Source organism: Mobula hypostoma, chromosome 9 (genome assembly GCF_963921235.1).
Source record: "Mobula hypostoma chromosome 9, sMobHyp1.1, whole genome shotgun sequence".
Classification (NCBI taxonomy): domain Eukaryota; kingdom Metazoa; phylum Chordata; class Chondrichthyes; order Myliobatiformes; family Myliobatidae; genus Mobula; species Mobula hypostoma.
Genome location: NC_086105.1, coordinates 67,642,699 through 67,668,346, shown reverse-complemented (window position 1 = coordinate 67,668,346; position 25,648 = coordinate 67,642,699). Strand labels below are relative to the sequence as shown.

The window sequence follows — 25,648 nt, the reverse complement described above, 5'->3', positions numbered from 1 at the left end:
CATCCTTACTAATCAAGAACCTATCAACCTCTGCTTCAAATATACCCAATGACTGAGCCTCCACAGCAATCTGAGTAATGAATTCCACAGATTCACCACCCTCCTGCTAAAGACAGTCCTCCTCAACTCTGTTGTCAAACTATGTCCTTCTATTCTGAGGCTGTGGTTTCTGGTCCTAGACGCCCTCACTATAGGAAACATCCTCTCAACATCTACCTATTTAGGCCGTTCACTATCTGATAGGTTTTAATGAGACCACCACCCCCCACCCCACACTCTCATTCTTCTGAACTCCAGTGGATACAGGCCCAGAGCCATCAAATGCTCCTTGTTATTAACCCTTACATTCCTGGGATCATTCTTGTAAACCTCCCATGGAATCCTTGTCTTCTTCTGTTTGGTGTTTATGCTGGTGGTTAGTCCAACATAAGTACTATGCTCACACATCTAGAAAGTGCTCTTATCAAATACAGTATCCCAATACCCTGAAATTCTGCAAAATCCACCATGTGGGGAAGAAATCCTTTCCACGGAAGGATCCTCTTCTGCCCCATCCTCAGTTAGAAGTTGACTTGAGCATCTGTGGGAACATGCAGGCATGTAAAAGGATTACCTATGGCTTATCTGTGTCCCACGGAGACTGGACATGGTCTCCTCCAGGTTCTGACGCAGGTCGGCAATGTTCTTCACCGTCCTCATTCTCCTGGTCTCCGGATCTTCCCCTGCAAAAGAGAGCAGAGTGAAAATGGTGAGCACAATCCCTCATGATTCTTTGTATCACCAAGGCAACACCACACTACACTCATTGAATCATAGAAACAGGCTCTTCAGCCCATCTAGTCTTTGTAGAAGTATTATTCTGTCTAGTCCTATCAACACGCACCTGGACCATAGACCTCCTTACCCCTATAATTCATGTATAAACCAAATATCTTTTCAATGTTGAAATTGAACCTACATCCATCCCTTCCACTGGTGGCTTGATCCATACACTCACTATCTTCTGAGTGAAGAAGTTCCCCTTCCCTCTCATGTTCCCCTTGAACATCTTACTTTTCACCCTTCACCTTTCACCCATGACCTCTGGTTCTAGCCTCACCCAACCTCAGAGGGAAAAGCCTGCTTACATATTGGTACCAACGACTTAGATAGGAAAAGGTTGGAGGTCCTAAAAGCAGACTACAGGGAGTTAGGAAGGAAGTTGAGAAGCAGGTCCACAAAGGTAGTAATATTGGGATTACTGCCTGTGCCACGTGACAGTGAGTATAGGAATAGAATGAGGTGGAGAATAAATGGGTGGCTGAGGGATTGGAGCAGGGGGCAGAGATTCAGATTTCTGGATCATTGGGACCTCTTTTGGGGTAGGTGTGACCTGTACAAAAAGGACGGGTTGCATTTGAATCCCAGGGGGGCCAATATCCTGGCGGGGAGGTTTGCTAAGTCTACTGGGGAGAGTTTAAACTATAATTATTGGGGGTGGGAACTGAACTGAAGAGACGGAGGAGGAGGTGGTTGGCTTACAAATAGAGAAAGACAGGAGACAGTGCGAGAGGGAGGATAGGCAGATGATAGAGAAGGGACATGCTCAGATCGATGGTTTGAGATGTGTCTATTTTAATGTAAGGAGCATTATGCGCTGAGAGAATGGATCAGTACTTGGAGTTCTGATGCTGTGGCCGTTACAGAGACTTGGATGGTGCAGGGGCAGGAATGGTTACTTCGAGTGCCAGGCTTTAGATGTTTCAGAAAGGACAGGGAGGCAAAAGAGGTGGGGGTGTGGCACTGTTGATCAGAGATAGTGTCACAGCTGCAGAAAAGGAGGAAGTCATGGAGGGATTGTCTATGGAGTCTCTGTCATAGTCATAGTCATAGTCATAGTCATACTTCATTGATCCCAGGGGGAAATTGGTTTTTGTTACAGTTGCACCATAAGTAATAAATAGTCATAGAACCATAAATAGTTAAATAGTAATATGTAAATTATGCCAGTAAATTATGAAATAAGTCCAGGACCAGCCTATCGGCACAGGGTGTCTGACCCTCCAAGGGAGGAGTTGTAAAGTTTGATGGCCACAGGCAGGAATGACTTCCTATGACGCTCTGTGCTGCATCTTGGAGGAATGAGTCTCTGGCTGAATGCACTCCTGTGCCCACCCAGTACATTATGTAGTGGATGGGAGACATTGACCAAGATGGCATGCAACTTAGACAGTATCCTCTTTTCAGACACCACCGTGAGAGTCCAGTTCCATCCCCACAACATCACTGGCCCTACGAATAAGTTTGTTGATTCTGTTGGTGTCTGCTACCCGCAGCCTGCTGCCCCAGCACACAACAGCAAACATGATCGCACTGGCCACCACAGACTCGTAGAACATCCTCAGCATCGTCCGGTAGATGTTAAAGGACCTCAGTCTCCTCAGGAAATAGAGATGACTCTGACCCTTCTTGTAGACAGCCTCAGTGTTCTTTGACCAGTCCAGTTTATTGTCAATTCGTATCCCCAGGTATTTGTAATCCTCTGTGGTTGGAAGTTAGGAACAGGAAGGGGTCAATAACTCTATTGGGTGTTTTTCATAGACCACCCAATAGTAACAGGGACATCGAGGAGCTGATAGGGAGACAGATTCTGGAAAGGTGTAGTAATAACAGGGTTGTTGTGGTGGGAGATTTTAATTTTCCAAATATCGATTGGCATGTCTCTAGAGCAAGGGGTTTAGATGGGGTGGAGTTTGATAGGTGTGTCCAAGAAAGTTTCTTGATACAATATGCAGATAAGCCTAGGAGAGGAGAGACTGTACTTGATATATTGGGAAATGAACCTGGTCAGGTGTCAGATCTCTCAGTGGGAGAGCATTTTGGAGGTAGTGATCACAATTCTATCTCCTTTACGCAACACACACAAAATGCTGGTGGAACGCAGCAGGCCAGGCAGCATCTATAAGAAGAGGTACAGTCGACGTTTCGGGCCAAGAACCTTCGTCCTGATGGTCCCAGCCCAAAACGTCGACTGTACCTCTTCCTATAGATGATGCTAGGCCTGCTGTGTTCCACCAGCATTTTGTGTGTGTTGCTTGAATTTCCAGCATCTGCAGATTTCCTCGTGTTTGCGTCTATCTCCTTTACCATAGCTTTGGAGAGGGATAGGAACAGATAAGTTAGGAGTAAGGGGAAATATGAGGCTATCAGGCAGGAACTTGGAAGCATAAATTGGGAACAGATGTTCTCAGGGAAACATACGGAAGAAATGTGGCAAATGTTCAGGGGATACTTGCATGGCGTTCTGCATAGGTACATTCCAATGAGACAGGGAAAGGATGGTAGGGTACAGGAACTGTAGTGTACAGAGGCTGTTGTAAATCTAGTCAAGAAGAAAAGAAGAGCAAATGAAAGGTTCAACAAACTAGGTAATGATAGAGATCTAGAAGATTATAAGGCTAGCAGGAAGGAGCTTAAGAATGAAATTAGGAGAGTCAGGAGGGGCCATGAGAAGGCCTTGGCGGACAGGATTAAGGAAAACTCCAAGGCATTTTGCAAGTATGTGAAGAGCAAGAGGATAAAATGTGAGAGAATAGGACCAATCAAGTGTATGGAACCGGAGGAGATAGCAGAGGTACTTGATAAATACTTTGCTTCAGTATTCACTACGGAAAAGGATCTTGGCGATTGTAGAGATGACTTACAGCAGACTGTAAAGCTTGAGCATGTAGATATTAAGAACGAGGATGTGCTGGAGCTTTTGGAAAGCATCAAGTTGGATAAATCTCCGAGACCAGACAAGATGTACCCCAGGCTACTTTGGGAGGCGAGGGAGGAGACTGTGGACCTTCTGGCGATGATCTTTGCATCATCAATGGGAATGGGAGAGGTTCCAGAGGATTGGAGGGTTGCGGATATTGTTCCCTTATTCAAGAAAGGGAGTAGAGATAGCCCAGGAAATTATAGACCAGTAAATTTTACTTCAGTGGATGGTAAGTTGATGGAGAAGATCCTGAGAGGCAATATTTATGAACATTTGGAGAGGCATAATATGATTAGGAATAGTCAGCATAAGGCAGGTCATGCCTTACAAACCTGATTGAATTTTTGAGGATGGGACTAAACACATTGATGAAGGTAGAGCAGTTGATGTAGTGTATATGGATTTCAGCAAGGTATCTGATAAAGTACCCCATGCAAGGCTTATAGAGAATGTAAGGAGGCATGGGATCCAAGGGGACAATGCTTTATGGATCCAGAACTGGCTTGCCCACAGAAGGCAAAGAGTGGTTGTAGGTGGGTCATATTCTTCATGGAGGTCGGTCACCAGTGGTGTGCCTCAGGGATCTGTTCTGGGACCCCTTCCCTTTGTGATTTTTATAAATGACCTGGATGAGGAAGTGGAGGGATGTGTTAGTAAATTTGCTGATGACACAAAGGTTGGAGGTGTTGTGGGTAGTGTGGAGGGCTGTCAGAGGTTACAGCGGGACATTGATAGGATGCAAAACTGGGCTGAGAAGTGGCAGATGGAGTTCAACCCAGATAAGTGTGAAGTGGTTCATTTTGGTAGGTCAAATATGATAGCAGAATATAGTATTGATATTAAGACTCTTGGCAGTGTGGAGGATCAGAGGGATCTTGGGGTCTGAATCCATAAGACACTCAAAGCTGCTGTGCAGGTTGACTCTGTGGTTAAGAAGGCATATGGTGCATTGGCTTTCATTAATCGTGGGATTGAGTTTAGAGCTGATTGAGTTTAGAGCCGATTGATTTGAGCCGAGAGGTAATGTTGCAGCTATATAGGACCCTGGTCAGACCCCACATGGAGTACTGTGCTCAGTTCTAGTCACCTCACTACAGGAGGGATGTGGAAACCATAGAAAGGGTGCAGAGGAGATTTACAAGGATGTTGCCTGGATTGGGGAGCATGCCTTATGAGAATAGGTTGAGGGATCTTGGCCTTTTCTCCTTGGAGTGACGGAGGATGAGAGATGACCTGATAGAGGTGTACAAGATGTTGAGAGGCATTGATCGTGTTGATAGTCAAAGGCTTTTTCCTAGGGCTGAAATAGCTAGTACGAGAGGGCACAGTTTTAAGGTGCTTGGAAGTGGGTACAGAGGAGATGTCAGGGGTAAGTTTTTTACACAGAGAGTGGTGAGGGTGTGGAATGGGCTGCTGGCTATGATGGTGGAGGTGGATACGATAGGATCTTTTCTTTTCTTTTTCAATCTTTTTATTAATTTTCAAATTCATAAACATAACAACAATAGCAGTACAAAGAAATTGGGAATACATTATTGGTAATTAGCATGTGTGAATATAAACTACAGATAACATAAGGATACTAAGCCTTCCAAACTCTTAATGTAATTAAACATGACAAAAAGAAAAAAAACCCAAATTAGAAGAAAAACAAAAACTAAACTAAACTGAACTGAACAAAACAAAACTAAACAAAGCTGGGCTATTATATAACATCAGATACAATCATTAATGTCATTAACTCTGCTCCTCTGTCCATATATTTAAGGTTAATAAAAAGGATTTGGAGAAGGTCAAGTTACATCATATGAAAGTGTTTAATAAATGGCCTCCAAGTCTCTTCAAATTTAACTGAAAGATCAAAAGTGACACTTCTGATTTTTTCTAAATTTAAACAAGATATAGTTTGGGAAAACCATTGAAATGCAGTTGGAGGATTAATCTCTTTCCAATTCAATAAAATGGATCTTCCAGCCATTAGTGCAACAAATGCAATGATCCAGCGAGCTGAAAAGGATAAATAACTATGTTCCATCATTGGTAAACCAAAAATTGCGGTAATAGGATGAGGTTGTAAATCAATAGGCAAAACTGTTGAAATAGCATCAAAAATGTCTTTCCAATATTTTACCAAAAGAGGGCAAGACCAGAACATTTGAGTCAAAGAAGGTACCTCAGAATTACATCTATCACAGACAGGACTTATATGAGAGTAAAAATGAGCTAGTTTATCTTTAGACATGTGGGTCCTATGCACCACCTTAAATTGTATCAATGCATGTTTAGCACATATAGAGGAAATGTTAACTAATTGGAAAACTTTCTCCCATTTCTCTATAGGTAAGAGAAGTTGAAGTTCCCTTTCCCATTCATTCTTAATTTTATCAGATATACCTGGCTGTATTTTCATAATCATATCATAAATAGTTGCTATAACCCTTCTGATAAGGGTTTAAACCTAAAATTTTTTCCGTGGTATCAGTTGGATACAAAGTCGGAAAAGTAGATAGTGTGGAGGATCGGAGAGAGCTTGGAGTCCAAGTAAACAGGATACTCAAAGCTGCTGTGCAGGTTGACTCTGTGGTTAACAAGGCATATGGTGCATTGGCCTTCATCAATCGTGGAATTGAGTTTAAGAGCCGAGAGGTAATGTTGCAGCTATATAGGATCCTGGTCAGACCCCACTTGGAGTACTGTGCTCAGGTCTGGTCACCTCACTACAGGAAGGATGTGGGAACCATAGAAAGGGTGAGAGGAGATCCAGGATGTTGCCTGGATTGGAGAGCATGCCTTATCAGATAGGTTGAGAGAACTCGGCTTTTTCTCCTTGGAGCGACGGAGGATGAGAGGTGACCTGATAGAGATGTATAAGATGATGAGAGGCATTGATTGTGTGGATAGTCAGAAGCTTTTTCCCAGGGCTGAAATAGCTAGTACGAGAGGGCACAGTTTTAAGGTGCTTGGAAATAGATACAGAGGAGATATCGGGGTAAGTTTTTTTACGCAGAGAGTGGTGAGTGTGTGGAATGGGCTGCCGGCAATGATGGTGGAGGTGGATACAATAGGATCATTTAAGAGACTCCTGGAAAGGCACATGGATCTTAGGAAAATAGAGGGCTATGGGTAACCCTAGGTAATTTCTAAGGTAAGGACATGTTCGGCACAGCTTTGTGGGCCGAAGGGCCTGTATTGTGCTGAAGGTTTTCTATGTTTCTATGTTTCTATTTACCCTATCCAACTAAGTAACTTGATGGACAGAGGATTGATAGTTGAGTCATACAATGAGTCAGTACAAGAGGAGGGTATTTGGTCCATCATGCCAGTGGTTGTTCTGTGAAAGAAATCTGCAATTAATTCCAGTGGAGTAAGTCTTTGCAGTTCTAGTCACCATACTACAGGAAGGATGTAACTACAGTGGAGAGTAGGCAACAGATTATTCAGGATGTTTCCTGGATTGGAACTCTGCAGTTATAAGGACAATAGACAATAGGTGCAGGAGTAGGCCATTCGGCCCTTCGAGCCAGCACCGCCATTCACTGTGATCATGGTTGATCATCCACTATCAGTATCCAGTCCCTGCCTTATTCCCATATCTCTTGACTCCGCTGTCATTAAGAGCTCTATTTAACTCTTTCTTGAAAGCATCCAGAGAATTGGCCTCCACTGCCTTCTGAGGCAGAGCATTCCACAGAACCACAATCCTCTGGGTGAAAATATTTAACTCTTTCTTGAAAGCATCCAGAGAATTGGCCTCCACTGCCTTCTGAGGCAGAGCATTCCACAGAACCACAATCCTCTGGGTGAAAAAGTTTTTCCTCAACTCTGTTCTAAATGGCCTACCTCTTATTTTCAAATTGTGGCCTCTGGTTCTGGACTCCCCTATCATCGGGAACATGTTTCCTGCCTCCAGCGTGTCCAATCCCTTAATAATCTTATATGTTTCAATAAGATCCCCTCTCATCCTTCTAAATTCCAGTGTATACAAGCCCAGTCACTCCAATCCTGCAACATATGACAGACCCCCCCATCCCAGGAATTAACCTTGTGAACCTACACTGCACTCCCTCCATAGCAAGAATGTCCTTCCTCAAATTTGGAGACCAAAACTGTACACAGTACTCCAGGTGTGGTCTCACCAGGGCCCTGTACGACTGCAGAAGGACCTCTTTGCTCCTATACTCAACTCCCCTTGTTATGAAGGCCAACATGCCATTAGTTTTCTTCACTGCCTGCTGGACCTGCATGCTTACTTTCAGTGACTGATGTACAAGGACACCTAGATCTTGTTGTACTTCCCCTTTTCCTAACTTGACACCATTCAAATAGTAATCTGCCTTCCTGTTCTTGCCACCAAAGTGGATAACCTCACATTTATCCACATTAAACTGCATCTGCCATGCATCCGCCCACTCACCCAATCTGTCCAAGTCATCCTGCATTATCACGACATCCTCCGCACATTTCACACTGCCACCCAGCTTTGTGTCATCTGCAAATTTGCTAATGTTACTTTTAATCCCTTCATCTAAATCATTAATGTATATTGGAAATAGCTGCGGTCCCAGCACTGAGCCTTGCGGTACACCACTAGTCACTGCCTGCCATTCTGAAAGGGACCTGTTAATCCCTACTCTTTGTTTCCTGTCTGCCAACCAATTTTCAATCCATGTCAGTACCCTACCCCCTATACCATGTGCTCTAATTTTGCCCACTAACCTCCTATGTGGGACCTTATCAAAGGCTTTCTGGAAGTCCAGTACACTACATCCATTGGCTCTCCCTTGTCTATTTACATAGTTACATCCTCAAAAAATTCCAGAAGATTAGTCAAGCATGATTTCCCCTCTGTAAATCCATGCTGACTCGGACCAATGCTGTTACTGCTATCCAAATATGCCGTTATTTCATCTTTTATAATTGATTCCAGCATCTTCCCCACCACTGATGTCAGACTAACTGGTCTATAATTCCCTGTTTTCTCTCTCTCTCCTTCCTTAAAAAATGGGATAACATTAGCTCCCCTCCAATCTGCAGGAACTGAACCTGAATCTATAGAACATTACAAAATGATTACCAATGCGTCCACGATTTCTAGAGCCACCTCCTTAAGTACCCTGGGGTGCAGACCATCAGGCCCTGGGGATTTATCAGCCTTCAGTCCCATCAGTCTGTCCAACACCATTTTCTGCCTAATGTGAATTTCCTTCAGTTCCTCCATTACCCAGGGTCCTCTGGCCACTATTACATCTGGGAGATTGTTCGTGTCTTCCCTAGTGAAGACAGATCCAAAGTACCTGTTCAACTCGTCTGCCATTTCCTTGTTCCCCATAATAAATTCACCCGTTTCTTCTGCAAGGGCCCAACTTTGGTCTTAACTAATCTTTCCTCTTCACATACCTAAAGAAGCTTTTATATATTAAAGAAGCTTTATATTATATTTTTGGCTAGCTTGCCTTCGTATCTCATCTTTTCTCCCCATATTACCTTTTTAGTTATCCTCTGTTGCTCTTTAAAAGTTTCCCGCCCATCTTTGCTATGTTATACTTCTCTTTTATTTTTATACTGTCCTTGACTTCCCTTGTCATCCACGGTTGCCCCTTACTCCCCTTAGAATCTTTCTTCCTCTTTGGAATGAACTGATCCTGCACCTTCTGTACTAACTAGATGGACTTGCTTTTGCTTTCCCTGGAGCAGAGGGGGCCGAGTGGTGACCTGATAAACCTAGGAGAGGGATACATACCATAAGACCACAAGACATAGGAGCAGAATTAGGCCACATAGCCCATCAAGTCTGCTATGCCATTCCATCATGGCTGATTTATTATCCCTCTCCTGCCTCCTCTCTATAACCTTTGAGCTTCCCCCACCTAATTAAGAATATATCAACCTCCACTTTAAATATACCCAATGACTTGGCCTCCACGGCTGTGTGTGGCAATGAATTCCTCAGATTCACCACCATAGATACTGTGCTGGTGTGTCTAAGACAAGAGGGCAGAGGTCAAAGGTGAGATGTAGTTAGTTAGAGGAGATCTGAAGGAAACCCTCATTAGAGGGCATTAGAAACTGGAATGTGCCTCCTAAGGAGGTATGGAGGTAGAGACTCTTGTTATATTTAAGAGGCATTAAACAAGGATTTAGATACCACATAAGGAAGGCTAAGTGCCTAAAGTGGTCTTATCCCTGTAGCCTTTGATGCCTACTAATCAACTTCAAGGACGCTACAACTCATGATCTCAATATTATTTATAGATTAGATTAGATTATGAGGACACACAGTTCTCTTTTATTGTCATTTAGTAATGCATGCATTAAGGAATGATACAATATTCCTCCGGTGTGATATCACAAAAACACAGGACAGACCAAGACTGAAAAACTAACAAAAACCACATAATTATAACATATAGTTACAACAGTGCAACAATGCCATAATTTGATGAAGAACAGGCCATGGCACAGTAAAAAGTTCAAAGTCTCTCGAAAGTCCCACATCTCACGCAGATGGGAGAAGGAAGAAACTCTCACTGCCATGCCCGACTTATTTATGTCTGATTTATTTATGTTATTTATTATTATTTTTGTGTAGTTTTTCATTGATTCCATTGTATTTCTTTGTATCTACTGTGAATGCCTGCAGGAATCTTAGAGTAGTATATGGTGACGTAGATTTACCTTGATAATAAATTTACTTTGAACTTTGAGAACCTATAAACCTCCACTTTAAATATAGATTCAGATTCGGATTAATTTATTCATGACAGATACATTGAAACACACAGTAATATGAGTCGTTTGCGTTAACAGCCAACACAACCCAAGGACATGCTGGGCTGGGGGCACTCCACAAGTGTCACCACACATTCCAGTGCCAACATAACAATGTCAAAATGTGAACCTGGCACTACTGATATTATTTGGGATTCAGAACTCCAACAGATTGTAAGACCATAAGACACAGGAGCGAAATTAGGCCATTCAGCCCACTGAACCTCCATTTAACTATGGCTGATTTACATTCCCTCTCAACCCCTTTCTGCTGCCTCCTCCCCATAACCTTTGATGGCCTTTACTAGTCAAAAACTTATCAACCTCACCAATGAAATTAACTTGGCCTCCATGGGTGTCCATGAAAATGAATTCCAGATTCACCATCCCTGAATAAAAAAATTTCTCCTCATTCCTGTTTGGAAGGGATGTCCTGTATTCTGAGGTTGTGCCTTTTGGTCCTAGACACACCCATTATAGGAAACATCCTCTGCACATCTACTCTTTCAAGGCGTTTCAATATTCTATAGGTTTCAATGAGGTCACCCCTCATTAAACTCCAGTGAGTACTGAACTGGGGCTATCAAATGCTTCTCATATGTTAATCCTATCATTTCCAGAATCATTCTTGTAAACGTCCTCTGTACTCTCTCCAATGCCAGCACAGCCTTTCTTAGATAAGGGGCCCAAAACTGCTCACAATACTCCCAAGTGAGGTCTGACCAATGCCTTATAAAGCCATAGCATTACATCCTTGTTTTTATATTTTATCATTCTTGAAATGAATGCTAAGATTACACTTGCCTTCCTTACTGCCAAGTCACCTTGCAGGTTAACCTTTACAGAATCCAGCACAAGGACTCCCAACAATACACACACAAAATGCTAGAGGAACTCAGCAGGCCAGGCAGCACCTATGGAAAAAAAGTACAGTCGACGCCATGGCCCAAAACATCGACTGTACTCTTTTCCATAGATGCTGATGGCCTGCTAGGCTCCTCCAGCATCTTGTGTGGCTCTTGGTCTCCCGAATTCCTTTGCACCACTAATTTCTGAACTTGTTCAGCTTTTGGAAAATAGTCTATGCCTTTATTCCATCTACCAAAGTGCATAACTAAACACTTCCACACACTATATTCCATCTGCCACTTCTTTGCCCATTCCCCCAATCTGTCTAACTCTCCCTGCACTACCCGCCCCTCCACCTACCTTTGTATCGTCCGCAAACTTGGCCACCAAGCCATCAATTCCATCATTGTCAATCATTGTCATATAGTGTGAAAACAAGCAGCCCTAACACCAGTCCCCACGGAACACCATTAATCACCAGCTGCCAACCAGAAAAGACCCCTTTTATTCCCTATCTTGGACTCCTGCCAGTCATGCCCTCCACAGACGCTGCCCGACCTGCTGAGTTGCACCAGCATCTTGTGGGTGCTGCTCTAGAGTTTTATGAAGCTGCAACAGAACTTCCCAACTCTTGAACTCAATTCCTTAACTAATAAAAGGTAAGCCATATGCCTTCGCCACCACGCTATCAATCTGTGTAGCCAGCTTCAGGGAACTATGGATTTGGACTCCATGAACCCTTAAGCTGGTGCCGAGTTGTGGTCCCTGTTGAGGCTTAGTTATTTTTCAGTGTTTTTTTTTAGTTTAAGAGGGATGGCTTTGAGGACAGAGAAGAGAGTTAGGCTTCAGGTTAGGCTTTAGTTCAATGGTCAGCGACACGGTCTGTGGTTGGATGTCAGATTGGGACATAGGTACGGGCGAGGGCTGGTGGTCCACTCCCCTCCTCACCCCAGGGTCAGCGAGGTTTTGGTGGGCTTTGGAATCGGAGTTCCAAGCAGGGAGGAGGAACATGTGCCAGTAACCACCTAGTTACGTGAATAAGCGAGACTGGAGTTTGAGGCCTAGTGTTCAGTGATCAGTGCATCCTGTGGTTGGCAGCAAAGAGCAAAGCCCGAATACCAACAGGTAGTCTGGCAGTTGAGGCCCGAAAGCTGCAAATCTCTGTGACTCTGCTGAAGAAGTTGAAGGCCCAGTGTCTGCAGGTCTGAGTCCACGGGAGGCGGGAGGCTGGAGTCTGTGGATGGCCTGTCCTGGTGTTGGAGGCCTGTGTTTGCAGGTGGTGGGAGGTATGGAAGAATGAGGCTTGTTTTGCTGTTGCTGTTCGTCACTTGTTGTGTTTGGTGGTTCTCTGCCAAGCTTTGTGGGCATGCTATGTTGGCACCAGTACGTGTGGTAACACGTGTGGGTTGCCCCCAGCACATCCTTGGGTCATTAACACAAATGACACACTTCACTGTATGCTTCAATATACATGTGATAAACAAATCTGAATCCTGGCTCACTCTGCTCATCAACACTGTTGAGGGTCTTGCCATGGGGAAGAAGATTGATGAACCTGCCCAGAATATGCGTTAGCGAAGTGAAGAGAGGCTAATCAGGCTGAATGCCCAACCAGCTCAGATTCTGATTCAGATTTAGATTTATTTATCACATGTACATCAAATGCACCATTTTCATTAACAACCTAAGGATTGAAACATCACAACTGGAGGCAGCCCACGTGTTACACACATTGTGGAGTACACACAGCATCCCACCATATTTAGCAGCAACAACATAACAACAAAGCAAAACAAAAACGGCCAAACAAGCTCACTTTTCCCCTCCCAAACTCCCACCCACTCACCCACACAAATACAGGCCTCCAATCTCAGGACAGGCCGCCTCCGGCCTCCAGTTCCTGGCCCAAACATTCAGACATTGATGGGATTACACGTAATAGGACGGAGTGTGCACTGGTGCCTTGCCACTGCCTGGGTGCCTCTGACTGGTCCCAATGGTTCTGTGTAGAAACTCCAGAGCAACGAAGAGTTAAGCCTGACTCCTGCAGTCCTTATTTAAGAGAATGCTGGGGAATGTGCTGATTCTGGCCTTTCCAAATATAAACGTGCAAATCTGGGTCCAATAAAAATCTGAGCGTGCACTCTCAGCAGCTTTAGCAGAGAAGCGGGGAAAGGCGACCATCTCAGCAGAATTTCCTTAGCAACAGGAGAGGCCAATCAGCCCCTCAACCCTCCAGGAATGCAAACCCAAAGGGATTCCTGCTGAGGCTTTATAAGGCATTGGTCAGACCACATCTGGAGTATTGTGAGCAGTCTTGGGCCCTTATCGAAGAAAGGACGTGTTGCCATTGCAGAGGGCTCAGAGGAAGTTCGCGAGAATGATCCCGAGACTCCTGGACACACTAGAGTTTAGAAGAATAAGGCGGGCGGGCATCTCTTTTATACTTATATTGAAAGGCCTACATGTTGAGGGAATGTTGCCAATAGTGGGGGAGTCTAGGACTGGGAGGTACAACCTCAGAATAGAAGGATGTTCCTTTCGAACAGAGATGAGGAGGAATTGCTTTGTTCAGAGGGTGGTGACTCTGCTGAATTCATTGCTACAGACACCTGTGGAGGAAAGTTATTGGATATATTTAAAATGGAGATCGATTGTTTCTTGATTAATAAGGGTGTCAAAGATCACAGGGAGAAGCAGGAGATTGGGTTTGAGAGGGAAAATAAATCAGCCATGATCAAGTGGCAGAGCAGAACTGATGGATCAAATGGCCTAATTCTGCTCCTAAGTCTTACGGCCCCCTTCACCATTGAAAGTATCAATTGGAGTGGGTGGGATATACCCTTACGACGTGGACTTCAGTCCACGTAGGTTATGGTAATGTCGGTGTGTTGTCTGTGCCCAGAAGGTAACATGGGATTTTCAGGTCCAGCAGAGCATAAGAGTTGCCATAGGTTTCCAGGTGGTCAGAAAAATTTAACGGTGGCTTTGGAAATTTGATCTCGAGTTCAGGGCTCACCAGGTTTGAACGCAAGCAGGACTGCGCAGGAGGATCCAAAATACAGCTCTGACCAATGTGCCCCTGTGGTAGCAGTGAAGGGGGAGGGCTGGAAGAGAGTTACCAGGGTGTTGATGGGAAGGGAGGGGTGTAGTTATAATGACAGATTGGATAGGATGGGCTTATTCACACCGGAGATTGTAAGGTGACCTTATAGAGGTCCACAAAATGAGAGGCATAGATAAAATGGATGGTCGCAGCCTTTTTTCTGCAGGGTAGAGGAGTTAAAATCTACAATGCATAGATTTAAGGTGAGCAGGGAGAGACTTAAAGGGAACTCAAGGAGCAACATACAATAATGATGCTTAAAAACGATTGGGCAGCTATATTGATAGGATGGGTTTAGAGGGATATGGGCCAAACATGGTGGACTGGCACTAGCTTGCATAGGTATCTTGGTCAGAGAAAGGCCTGTTCGTGTGCTATGTAACTCAGAGGTGGCATTGATGGGATTGCACAAAGAGCCAACATTGATTTGATGGCCCAAATGGACTTCTGCTCCACGAGGAGGAATATGATCATTTTCCAGGATCCAAGTATTGTAACATTGAGGAGAAGTTTGGTTAGGTACTTAGATGCGAGAGGTATGGAGGGCTAAGGACCTGATGTAATTAGGTAGAAGACAAGGTTGGCATGGTCCTGATGGGCTGAAGGGCCTGTTTCTGTGCTGTAGTCCTCTGTGATTGTGTGCTAACTTCTTTCCTTGCATTCTTCTTGCTGCTGCTATCAGGAAGGAGGTACAGGAGTCTTAGGAGACATACCACCAGGTTCAGGAACAATTACACACAGCCATAAGGTCCTGAACCAGTATGGATAACTTCACTCACCTTCACTCAGCCAACACTGAACTGTTTCCACAGCCTATGGACTCAATTTCAAGGATTCTTCATCTCATGTTTTCCATATTTATTGTTCGTTGATTCATTTTTTTTATTTTTTGTGTTTTTTTATATTTGCTCAGTTTGTAGTCTTTTGTACAGTAGCTGTTTGTCCATCTTGTGTGCTGTTTTTCAGTGATTCTATCATGCTTCTTTATACTTACTATGAATGCCCACAAGAAAATGAATCTTAGGGTAGTATATGGTGACATATATATACATTGCTAATAAATTTACTTTGAACTTTGAACCTTCTGCCAGCCATCCACAGAAGTTTTCACTAGTCATGGTGTTGGCTAATATTACCAATCTCTCCCAATGGTTTCCATAGCTTCGTAAACACTAGGCCACATCTTAAAGCATATCCCATAAGCCTACTCAAGAAGAAAATATGCAACAATCTAAATATAGCCCAACTAAAGTTTTACACATCTAGAATATAGAACATTACAGCCATTACAAGCCCTTCATCCCATGATTCTGTACTGTCCATTTAAACTACTCTAATATCAATCTAACCCTTCACTCCTACATAACCTTCTAATTTTTCTATATATGTTAATATCTAAGAATTTCTTAAATGTCTCTAATGTACCATAACTGCCCCTACCACCACCCTGGTAGCATGTTCCATGCATCCTCACTCTCTGTGTAAAATAACCTACCTCTGACTTTCCAACAATCAAGTTAAAATTATGCCATTTCTGTCCAGGGAAAAAATCTCTGGCTGTTCACTCTATCCATGCTTCTTATCATCTTGTACACCTCTATCAAGTCACCTCTCATGTCTGCAGCAAATCTTCCCAATTTTATTCTCAATGCCCCAACCAGTGTAACACATGTCGTACATCTTCATTACCACCCTATCCACTTGTGAATTGAATTGATTTTACTACTTACATCCTTCATATACATGAGTAAAAATCTTTATAGTCTCCATCTGAATGTGCAATGTGCAATTTATAGTAATTTATAATAATTAGTATGTACAACAGGACAGTCAATATAACACAGAAATACAGTTGTATCAGCATGAATTAAGCAGTCTGATAGCCTGGTGGAAGGAGCTGTCCCGGAGCCTGTTGGTCCTGACTTTTATGCTGCAGTACCGTTTTCCGGATGGTAGCAGCTGGAACAGTTTGTGGTTGGGGTGACTTGGGTCCCCAATAATCCTTCAGGCCCTTTTTACACACCTGTCTTTATAAATATCCTCAGTAGTGGGAAGTTCACATCTACAGATGCACTGGGCTGTCTGCACCACTCTCTGAAGAGTCTTGCGATTGAGGGAAGTACAGTTCCCATACCAGGCAGTGATGCAGCCACTCAGGATGCTCTCAATTGTGCCCCTATAGAAAATTCTTAGGATTTGGGGGCCCATACCAAACTTCCTCAACCGTCTGAGGTGAAAGAGGTTTCGTTGTTGCCATTTTTCATGAGCTATAGACTTGGACCCAAGAGCCCTCTGTTTATCAATGTTCCTAAGAACTCTACCATTTACTGTATATTTCAGCTTGAATGTGCAACACATCACAATTACTCAGAATGTGGCAACCATAACTGTACGCAATTATCTAACTGAGGCCTAACCAACGTTTTACACAGTTGCAACATGACTTCCTGACTCATGCTCAATGCTCCTTCTGAGTGATGAAGACCAGTTTGCCATATGTGTTCTTGACTATCCTAACTGTTTTCATATCCATTGGATATATTTAAAGAGGAGGTTGATAGGTTCTTAATGAGTAAAGGTTTCAAAGGTTACTGGGAGGAGACAGGAGAAAAGGGTTGCAAAAGGAGAGGGAAAATGGGAAACATAGAAACATAGAAAATAGGTGCAGGAGTAGGCCATTCGGCCCTTCGAGCCTGCACCACCATTTATTATGATCATGGCTGATCATCCAACTCAGAACCCCACCCCAGCCTTCCCTCCATACCCCCTGACCCCGTAGCCACAAGGGCCATATCTAACTCCCTCTTAAATATAGCCAATGAACTGGCCTCAACTGTTGACTGTGGCAGAGAATTCCACAGATTCACCACTCTCTGTGTGAAGAAGTTTTTCCTAATCTCGGTCCTAAAAGGCTTCCCCTCTATCCTCAAACTGTGGCCCCTCGTTCTGGACTTCCCCAACATCGGGAACAATCTTCCTGCATCTAGCCTGTCCAATCCCTTTAGGATCTTATACGTTTCAATCAGATCCCCCCTCAATCTTCTAAATTCCAACGAGTACAAGCCCAGTTCATCCAGTCTTTCTTCATATGAAAGTCCTGCCATCCCAGGAATCAATCTGGTGAACCTTCTTTGTACTCCCTCAATGGCAAGGATGTCTTTCCTCAGATTAGGGGACCAAAACTGCACACAATACTCCAGGTGTGGTCTCACCAAGGCCTTGTACAACTGCAGTAGTACCTCCCTGCTCCTGTACTCGAATCCTCTCGCTATAAATGCCAGCATACCATTCGCCTTTTTCACCACCTGCTGTACCTGCATGCCCACTTTCAATAACTGGTGTATAATGACACCCAGGTCTCATTGCACCTCCCCTTTTTCTAATCGGCCACCATTCAGATAATAATCTGTTTTCCTATTTTTGCCACCAAAGTGGATAACTTCACATTTATCCACATTAAATTGCATCTGCCATGAATTTGCCCACTCACCCAACCTATCCAAGTCACCCTGCATCCTCTTAGCATCCTCCTCACAGCTAACACTGCCACCCAGCTTCGTGTCATCCGCAAACTTGGAGATGCTGCAATTAATTCCCTCATCCAAGTCATTAATATATATTGTAAACAACTGGGGTCCCAGCACTGAGCCTTGCAGTACCCCACTAGTCACCGCCTGCCATTCTGAAAAGGTCTCGTTTATTCCCACTCTTTGCTTCCTGTCTGATAACCAATTCTCCACCCACACCAATACCTTACCCCCAATACCGTGTGCTTTAAGTTTGCACACTAATCTCCTGTGTGGGACCTTGTCAAAAGCCTTTTGAAAATCCAAATATACCACATCCACTGGTTCTCCCCTATCCACTCTACTGGTTACATCCTCAAAAAATTCTATGAGATTCGTCAGACATGATTTTCCTTTCACAAATCCATGCTGACTTTGTCCGATCATTTCACCGCTTTCCAAATGTGCTGTTATCACATCCTTGATAACTGACTCCAGCAGTTTCCCCACCACCGACGTTAGGCTAACCGGTCTATAATTCCCCGGTTTCTCTCTCCCTCCTTTTTTAAAAAGTGGAGTTACATTAGCCACCCTCCAATCCTCAGGAACTAGTCCAGAATCTAACGAGTTTTGAAAAATTATCACTAATGCATCCACTATTTCTTGGGCTACTTCCTTAAGCACTCTAGGATGCAGACCATCTGGCCCTGGGGATTTATCTGCCTTCAATCCCTTCAATTTACCTAACACCACTTCCCTACTAACATGTATTTCGCTCAGTTCCTCCATCTCACTGGACCCTCTGTCCCCTACTATTTCTGGAAGATTATTTATGTCCTCCTTAGTGAAGACAGAACCAAAGTAATTATTCAATTGGTCTGCCATGTCCTTGCTCCCCATAATCAATTCACCTGTTTCTGTCTGCAGGGGACCTACATTTGTCTTTACCAGTCTTTTCCTTTTTACATAACTATAAAAGCTTTTACAGTCCGTTTTTATGTTCCCTACCAGTTTTCTCTCATAATCTTTTTTTCCCCTTCCTAATTAAGCCCTTTGTCCTCCTCTGCTGAACTCTGAATTTCTCCCAGTCCTCGGGTGAGCCACTTTCTCTGGCTAATTTGTATGCTTCTTCTTTGGAATTGATACTATCCCTAATTTCTCTTGTCAGCCACGGGTGCACTACCTTCCTTGATTTATTCTTTTGCCAAACTGGGATGAACAATTGTTGTAGTTCATCCATGCAACCTTTAAATGCTTGCCATTGCATATCCACCATCAATCCTTTAAGTGTCATTTGCCAGTCTATCTTAGCTAATTCACGTCTCATACCTTCAAAGTTACCCCTCTTTAAGTTCAGAACCTTTGTTTCGAATTAACTATCTCACTCTCCATCTTAATGAAGAATTCCACCATATTATGGACACTCTTACCCAAGGGGCCTCTCAAGACAAGATTGCTAATTAACCCTTCCTCATTGCTCAAAACCCAGTCCAGAATAGCCTGCTCTCTAGTTGGTTCCTCGACATGTTGGTTCAAAAAACCATCCCGCATACATTCCAAGAAATCCTCTTCCTCAGCACCTTTACTAATTTGGTTCACCCAATCTACATGTAGATTGAAGTCACCCATTATAACTGCTGTTCCTTTATTGCACACATTTCTAATTTCCTGTTTAATACCATCTCCGACCTCACTACTACTGTTAGGTGGCCTGTACACAACTCCCACCAGCGTCTTCTGCCCCTTAGTGTTACGCAGCTCTACCCAGATCAATTCCACATCTTCCCGGCTTATGTCCTTCCTTTCTATTGCATTAATCTCTTCTTTAACCAGCAACGCCACCCCACCTCCCCTTCCTTCATGTCTATCCCTCCTGAATATTGAATATCCCTGAACGTTGAGCTCCCATCCCTGGTCACCCTGGAGCCATGTCTCTGTGATCCCAACTATATCATAATCATTAATAACAATCTGCACTTTCAATTCATCCACCTTGTTACGAATGTTCCTTGCATTGACACACAAAGCCTTCAGGCGCTCTTTTACAACTCTCTTAGCCCTTATACAATTATGTTGAAAAGTGGCCCTTTTTAATGCTTGCCCTGGATTTGTTGGCCTGCCACTTTTCTCCTTAGTACTTTTTGCTTCTACCCTCACTTTACACCCCTCTGTCTCTCTGCACTGGTTCCCATCCCCCTGTTGTGAACTAACCTCCTCACGCCTAGCCTTTTTAATTTGATTCCCACCCCCCAACCATTCTAGTTTAAAGTCACCTCAGTAGCCCCCGCTAATCTCCCTGCCAGGATATTGGTCCCCCTAGGATTCAAGTGTAACCCGTCCTTTTTGTACAGGTCACGCCTGCGCCAAAAGAGGTCCCAATGATCCAAAAACTTGAATCCCTGCCCCCTGCTCCAATTCCTCAGCCACGCATTTATCCTCCACCTCATTGCATTCCTACTCTCACTGTCGCGTGGCACAGGCAGTAATCCCGAGATTACTACCTTTGCGGTCCTTTTTCTCAACTCCCTTCCTAGCTCCCTATATTCTCCTTTCAGGACCTCATCCCTTTTCCTACCTATGTCATTGGTACCTATATGTACCAAGACCTCTGGCTCCTCACCCTCCCACTTCAGGATATCTTGGACGCGATCAGAAATATCCCGGACCCTGGCACCAGGGAGGCAAACTACCATCCGGGTCTCTGGACTGCGTCCACAGAATCGCCTATCTGACCCCCTTACTATTGAGTCCCCTATCACAACTGCCCTCCTCTTCCTTTCCCTACCCTTCTGAGCTATAGGGCTGGACTCTGTGCCGGAGGCACGGCCACTGTCGCTTCCCCTGGGTAAGCTGTCCCCCCCAACAGTACTCAAACAGGAGTACCTGTTGTTAAGGGGCACAGCCACTGGGGTACTCTCTATTACCTGACTTTTCCCCTTCCCCCTCCTAACCGTGACCCACTTGTCTGTCTCCCGTGGCCCCGGCGTAACCACCTGCCTGTAACTCCTCTCTATCACCTCCTCACTCTCCCTGACCAGAGGTAGTGTTCATGGGTTCATTGTCCATTCAGAAATCTGATGGCAGAGGGGAGAAAACTGTTTCTGAAATGTTGAGTGTGTGTCTTCGGACTCCTATACCTCTGCCTTATTGGTAGCATCCTGGTCCTTAATAAGTGATGCTGCCTTTCTGAGGCATTATCTTTTGAAGATGCCCTCAATACTGGGGAGGCTAGTGCCTATCATGGAGCTGGGTGAGTTTCTAACTTTCTGCGGCTTTTTCCGATTCTCTGCAGTGGCCCCTCCATACCAGATGGTGATGCAACTAGTTGGAATGCTCTCCATGGTACATCTGTAGAAATTTGCAAGTGTCCCTGGTGACATATCAAATCTCCTCAAACTCCTAAAAATCTCCTTTCTGATAATGAATTAGAAATTGAATGCTGGAGCAGACTCAATGGGCTGAATGGCCTTATGTTCTTCAGGGAGCTATGGACTAGCAACCCAAGATCCTTCTGTACATCAATACACCTAAGGGTATAGACATATACTATATATATTCCTTTTACATTCAATCTCTTAAAGTGTAACACATCAGCATGACACAGACAAAACCCCCAGATATTCTCTCTTCTCCCCTCTCCCACTGGGCAAAAGATACCAAAGCTTGAAAGTACGTACCGCCAGGCTCAAGCTCATTTTCTATCCTGCTGTTCTAAGACTATCAAAAGGCTGCCTCGTACACTAAGAGGAACTCTTGGGCCTCCCAATCTAACTCATTATTTAGGAACACACACACAAACCTCCTGCTCTGCTCTTTCCCTGTAGCTGTTACACATTATTCTGCATTCAGTTATTGTTTTACCTTTTTCCACCTCGATACTTAGAAATAAGTAGTTTTGTATGAGCAAGTATGCAAGACAAGCTTTCATTGTATCCTGATACATGTGACCAATTGCAGTTCCAAGCCATCTCTCTCTTGCTCAGGTTACATTCTGTCTGCCTTTTCTCTGTCCAGTTTATACCCTGCTGAACCAGTCTCGCTATCCACAACTCCACCAACTTTTGTGTCATCTGCAGATCTGTTAATCAGACTATGATCCTCGAGTTCTGAAAAACAAATGGGTTACCACTGGACAGAGACCTCCAATCATAAAAATACTCCCCTATTATTCTCCTCTGTCTTCTATGATCCAAGTCAATTTTGGATCAAATTTACCGATTCCCAATGGAGTTTAAAGTTCTGGACCAGCGTACTATGAGGGCCCCTTGTCAAAAGCTTTACTGAAATCAAAGTAGACAACCTCCACAGCTCTTCCCTCATCAATCACCTTTGTCACTTCTTCAGTAGCGTAAGGAAGTGAGACAGGATCTCCCCCTGCGCATAACCATGCTGACCATCCTCCAGATGTCCATGCAAGTAAATCTTGTCATTGTGTCATAGTCATAGAGCAATACAGCATGGATACAGGACCTTCGGCCCTAGTCTGTGTCAACCATGGTGCCTCCCAGCTAGTCCCAATTTCCTGTGCTTGACCCTCCCCTATCCAAGTACTTCCTAAATGATATTATTCTACTTGTCTCAACCACTTCCTCATTCCATATACTCACCATGCTCTGCATGAAAATGTTGCCCCTTATGTCGCTTTTAAATCCAATTTTCTATCATCCATGTGCCTAACTAAGAGTTTCTTAAATGACCCTAATGTATCTGCCTGGCATGCCTGACACCCCTGGTAGGGTACTCCATGCACTCACCACTCTCTATGTAAAAACCTTACCACTGATATCTCCCTCTCCCACCCCCACTTTTCTCCAATCACCTTATAACAATTTCCCCTTGTTTTAGCCAGGCCTGTGCTGGGAAAAAATCTCAGCCTACCTGCTCAATCTACGCTCTTATCACTTTGTACACTTCTATCAAGTTATGTCTTATCCTCCGTCGCTCCAAAGTGAAAAGCCCTATCCTCATAAAATATAGTCATGGAGCACTACAGAACAGAAACAGGCCCCCTGGCCCATCTAGTCTGTACCAAGCTATTATTCTGCTTAGTCCCATTAACCTGCACCTGGACCGTAACCCAACATACCCCTCCCATCACGTACTTATCCAAACTTCTATTCAAATGTTGAGATCAAACCTGCATCTACCACTTCCGCTGGTAGCTCGTTCCACCCTCTCACCACCCTCTGAGTGAAAAAGTTCTCCCTCATGTTCCCTTAAACACTTTACCTCTCACTCTTAACCCATGACCTGTAGTCATAGTCTCACCCAATTTCAGTAGAAAAGGCCTGCTTGCATTTATCCTTCCTATGCTACTCATAATTTGATAAACCTCTGTCAAATCCCCGTTCATTCTCCTACACTGCAGGGAATGCTCTCTAATCTATGCAGCACCCTGGTAAATCTTAAACACAAGAGATTCTGCAGATGGTGAAAATCCAGAGGAACACATATTAAATGCTGGAGGAACTCAGCTGGTCAGGCTGAAGGGAGGAGCCTGATGACGGGTCTTAACCCAAAACGTCAACTGTTTATTCCTTTCCATGGATGCTGCCTGACTTGCTGAGTTCCTCCAGGACGTCGTATCTGTTACTCCTGGTAAATCTTCTTTGCACCCTCTCTGAAGCTTTTAAACTTCTGAAAGCTGGGCTTCAGACCAAGCTCGAGACTCAGTAGTCAGTAGTCTTACACACTGAGCGCCTGCCATGAATTCACACCTATCAGAATCTCCTCAGATGTTTGAATAAAAATATGCTTCTTCAATCCATTTCGCACTGTATAATCATAAACTTTCTCCCATGTGTTTAGTTTAGTCTGAATTATTCAGAGGCACATTCTGTATGTAAGAGCGAGCTGTGTATTCCCAGAAGCCGAATATAATATACTTCTTTCTATTCTACATGTTTATGTTCAGGTTACTCATAAACAAAATACTGCTGGAAATCTGAAATAAATCAAAATATTAGAAATAGGGTGGCCTACATATTGGAGAGAGAAAGAGAATCAGTGCTTTTTATTTCATATTTCTCATGATGTTGGAGGCTGTTTAATCACAGAATTACACAACATTGAAATAGGCCCTTTAGCCCAACTCATCCACGCTGAGCAAGATACCTAAACTAGCCCCCTCCCCCTTGACTGCCAGTATCCTATATTTCTCTAAACTGTTCCTATCCATGTACCTGTCCAAGTGTCCTTCAGATATTGTAACTGTACCCATTTCTGCTGCTTCCTCTGGCAGCTTGTTCCACATAATCACTGTCCTCTAGGTCCCCTTCAACCTCTACCCCTAGTTTTAGATCCCCCTACAATGGAAAAAACAACTATAAGCTCGTGCTCTACCTCTTCCTCCTTCCTCATTATTCTGGCCATCTCCTCTCTATCTCTCAGCCCGGATGAAAGATCTCCACCTGAAACATTGACTATCCATTTCGCCACACAAATGCTGGCTAACCCACTGAGTTCCTCCAACTGCTTGTTTGTTGACACTGAGATTATATCCGCTTTCAGAGTAATCCCACCACCTCCTTTATTTCCCTGTACACTATTGTCCCGCACGTGCCCAACAGCAGCATCCTCATTCTCCTACCACACACCCCCAGTGGGCAAGCAGCAGGCAACTTATAGCATGGAATTAAGTTCAGGATCAGCCGATCCTAGGAATACCCTATTCACATACATCATGGCTTGGTATGGCAACCGGCTACGAGAAACTGTGGGGAGTTGAAGACACAGCTCAGTGTATTATAGGAACCAGCCATGTACTCTGTCTACACTTCACACTGCCTCAGTAAAGCAGATAACATAATCAAAGACTCCAGCCACCCCTTCCATCGAGCAGAAGATGCAAAAGCCTTAAAGCATGAACCACCAGGCTCAAGGACATCTTCTACCCAATCATTATCAGACTATTCAACAGTCCTATTGTATAATATGATGGACTCATGGCCTCACAGTCTCCTCTGGTATTACCTTGCACTTCCTCTGTAGCTGCTACACTTTATTCAGCTGGTTTACCTTATTCCACCTCACTACTCTATGTAATCATTTGATCTGTATGAAAAATTTGCAAGGCAAGCTTTTCATTGTATCTTGTTATGGCCTCGTACATTATTGTTTGCCTGCACTGCATTTTCTCTGTAGCTGTCACACTTTATTCTGCATTGTTACTGTTATACCTTGATCTACCTCAGCACTCTACATAATCATTTGATCTGCATGAACAGGATGCAAGACAAGCTTTTACTCTAGCATAGTACATTTGACAATACTGAAACAATTCCAGTTTCTAATTCTCCCCTTGTCACCTACATCTGGAACACCTCCCATGACCCCCACCATTTTAACAACTTCCAATTCTCCTTGGTCCCCACCAGCTCTTCACTTTGGATGTCCGATCTTCACACACCTCCATTCCCCATCAGGAAGGTCTTAAAGCTTTTCACTTCCTTTCTGCACTACAATTTATCTAGGACAAGTTTATTAAGTTTGATGGGACCAAGCTAGCTAGCTAGAGTCAGGGTATAAAAACCCCGACTGTAACAGGCTGGTCGCCTCTCAAAGTCCAACCCTACGTCCCCGTTGTGAGAGGTGGAGACAGGTAACACTGGCCAACATGGCTCTGGTGAAGCTGTATTGACCAGTGCCCTGTACAGTGGATGCAATAGGCTGCAGGAG

General features: G+C 44.0%; 1 protein-coding gene across 8 annotated transcripts in view; it reads right to left on the bottom strand.

The window, feature by feature from the left end:
- Positions 1-25,648, bottom strand: part of nav3 (neuron navigator 3) — a 503,350-nt gene that overhangs the window by 189,049 nt on the left and 288,653 nt on the right. For all 8 annotated transcript variants that reach the window (XM_063058462.1, XM_063058455.1, XM_063058456.1 and 5 more), the window contains one exon: positions 614-722. In XM_063058462.1, coding sequence (XP_062914532.1) covers positions 614-722 — 109 coding nt within the window. The remainder of the gene's footprint in view (positions 1-613; positions 723-25,648) is intronic.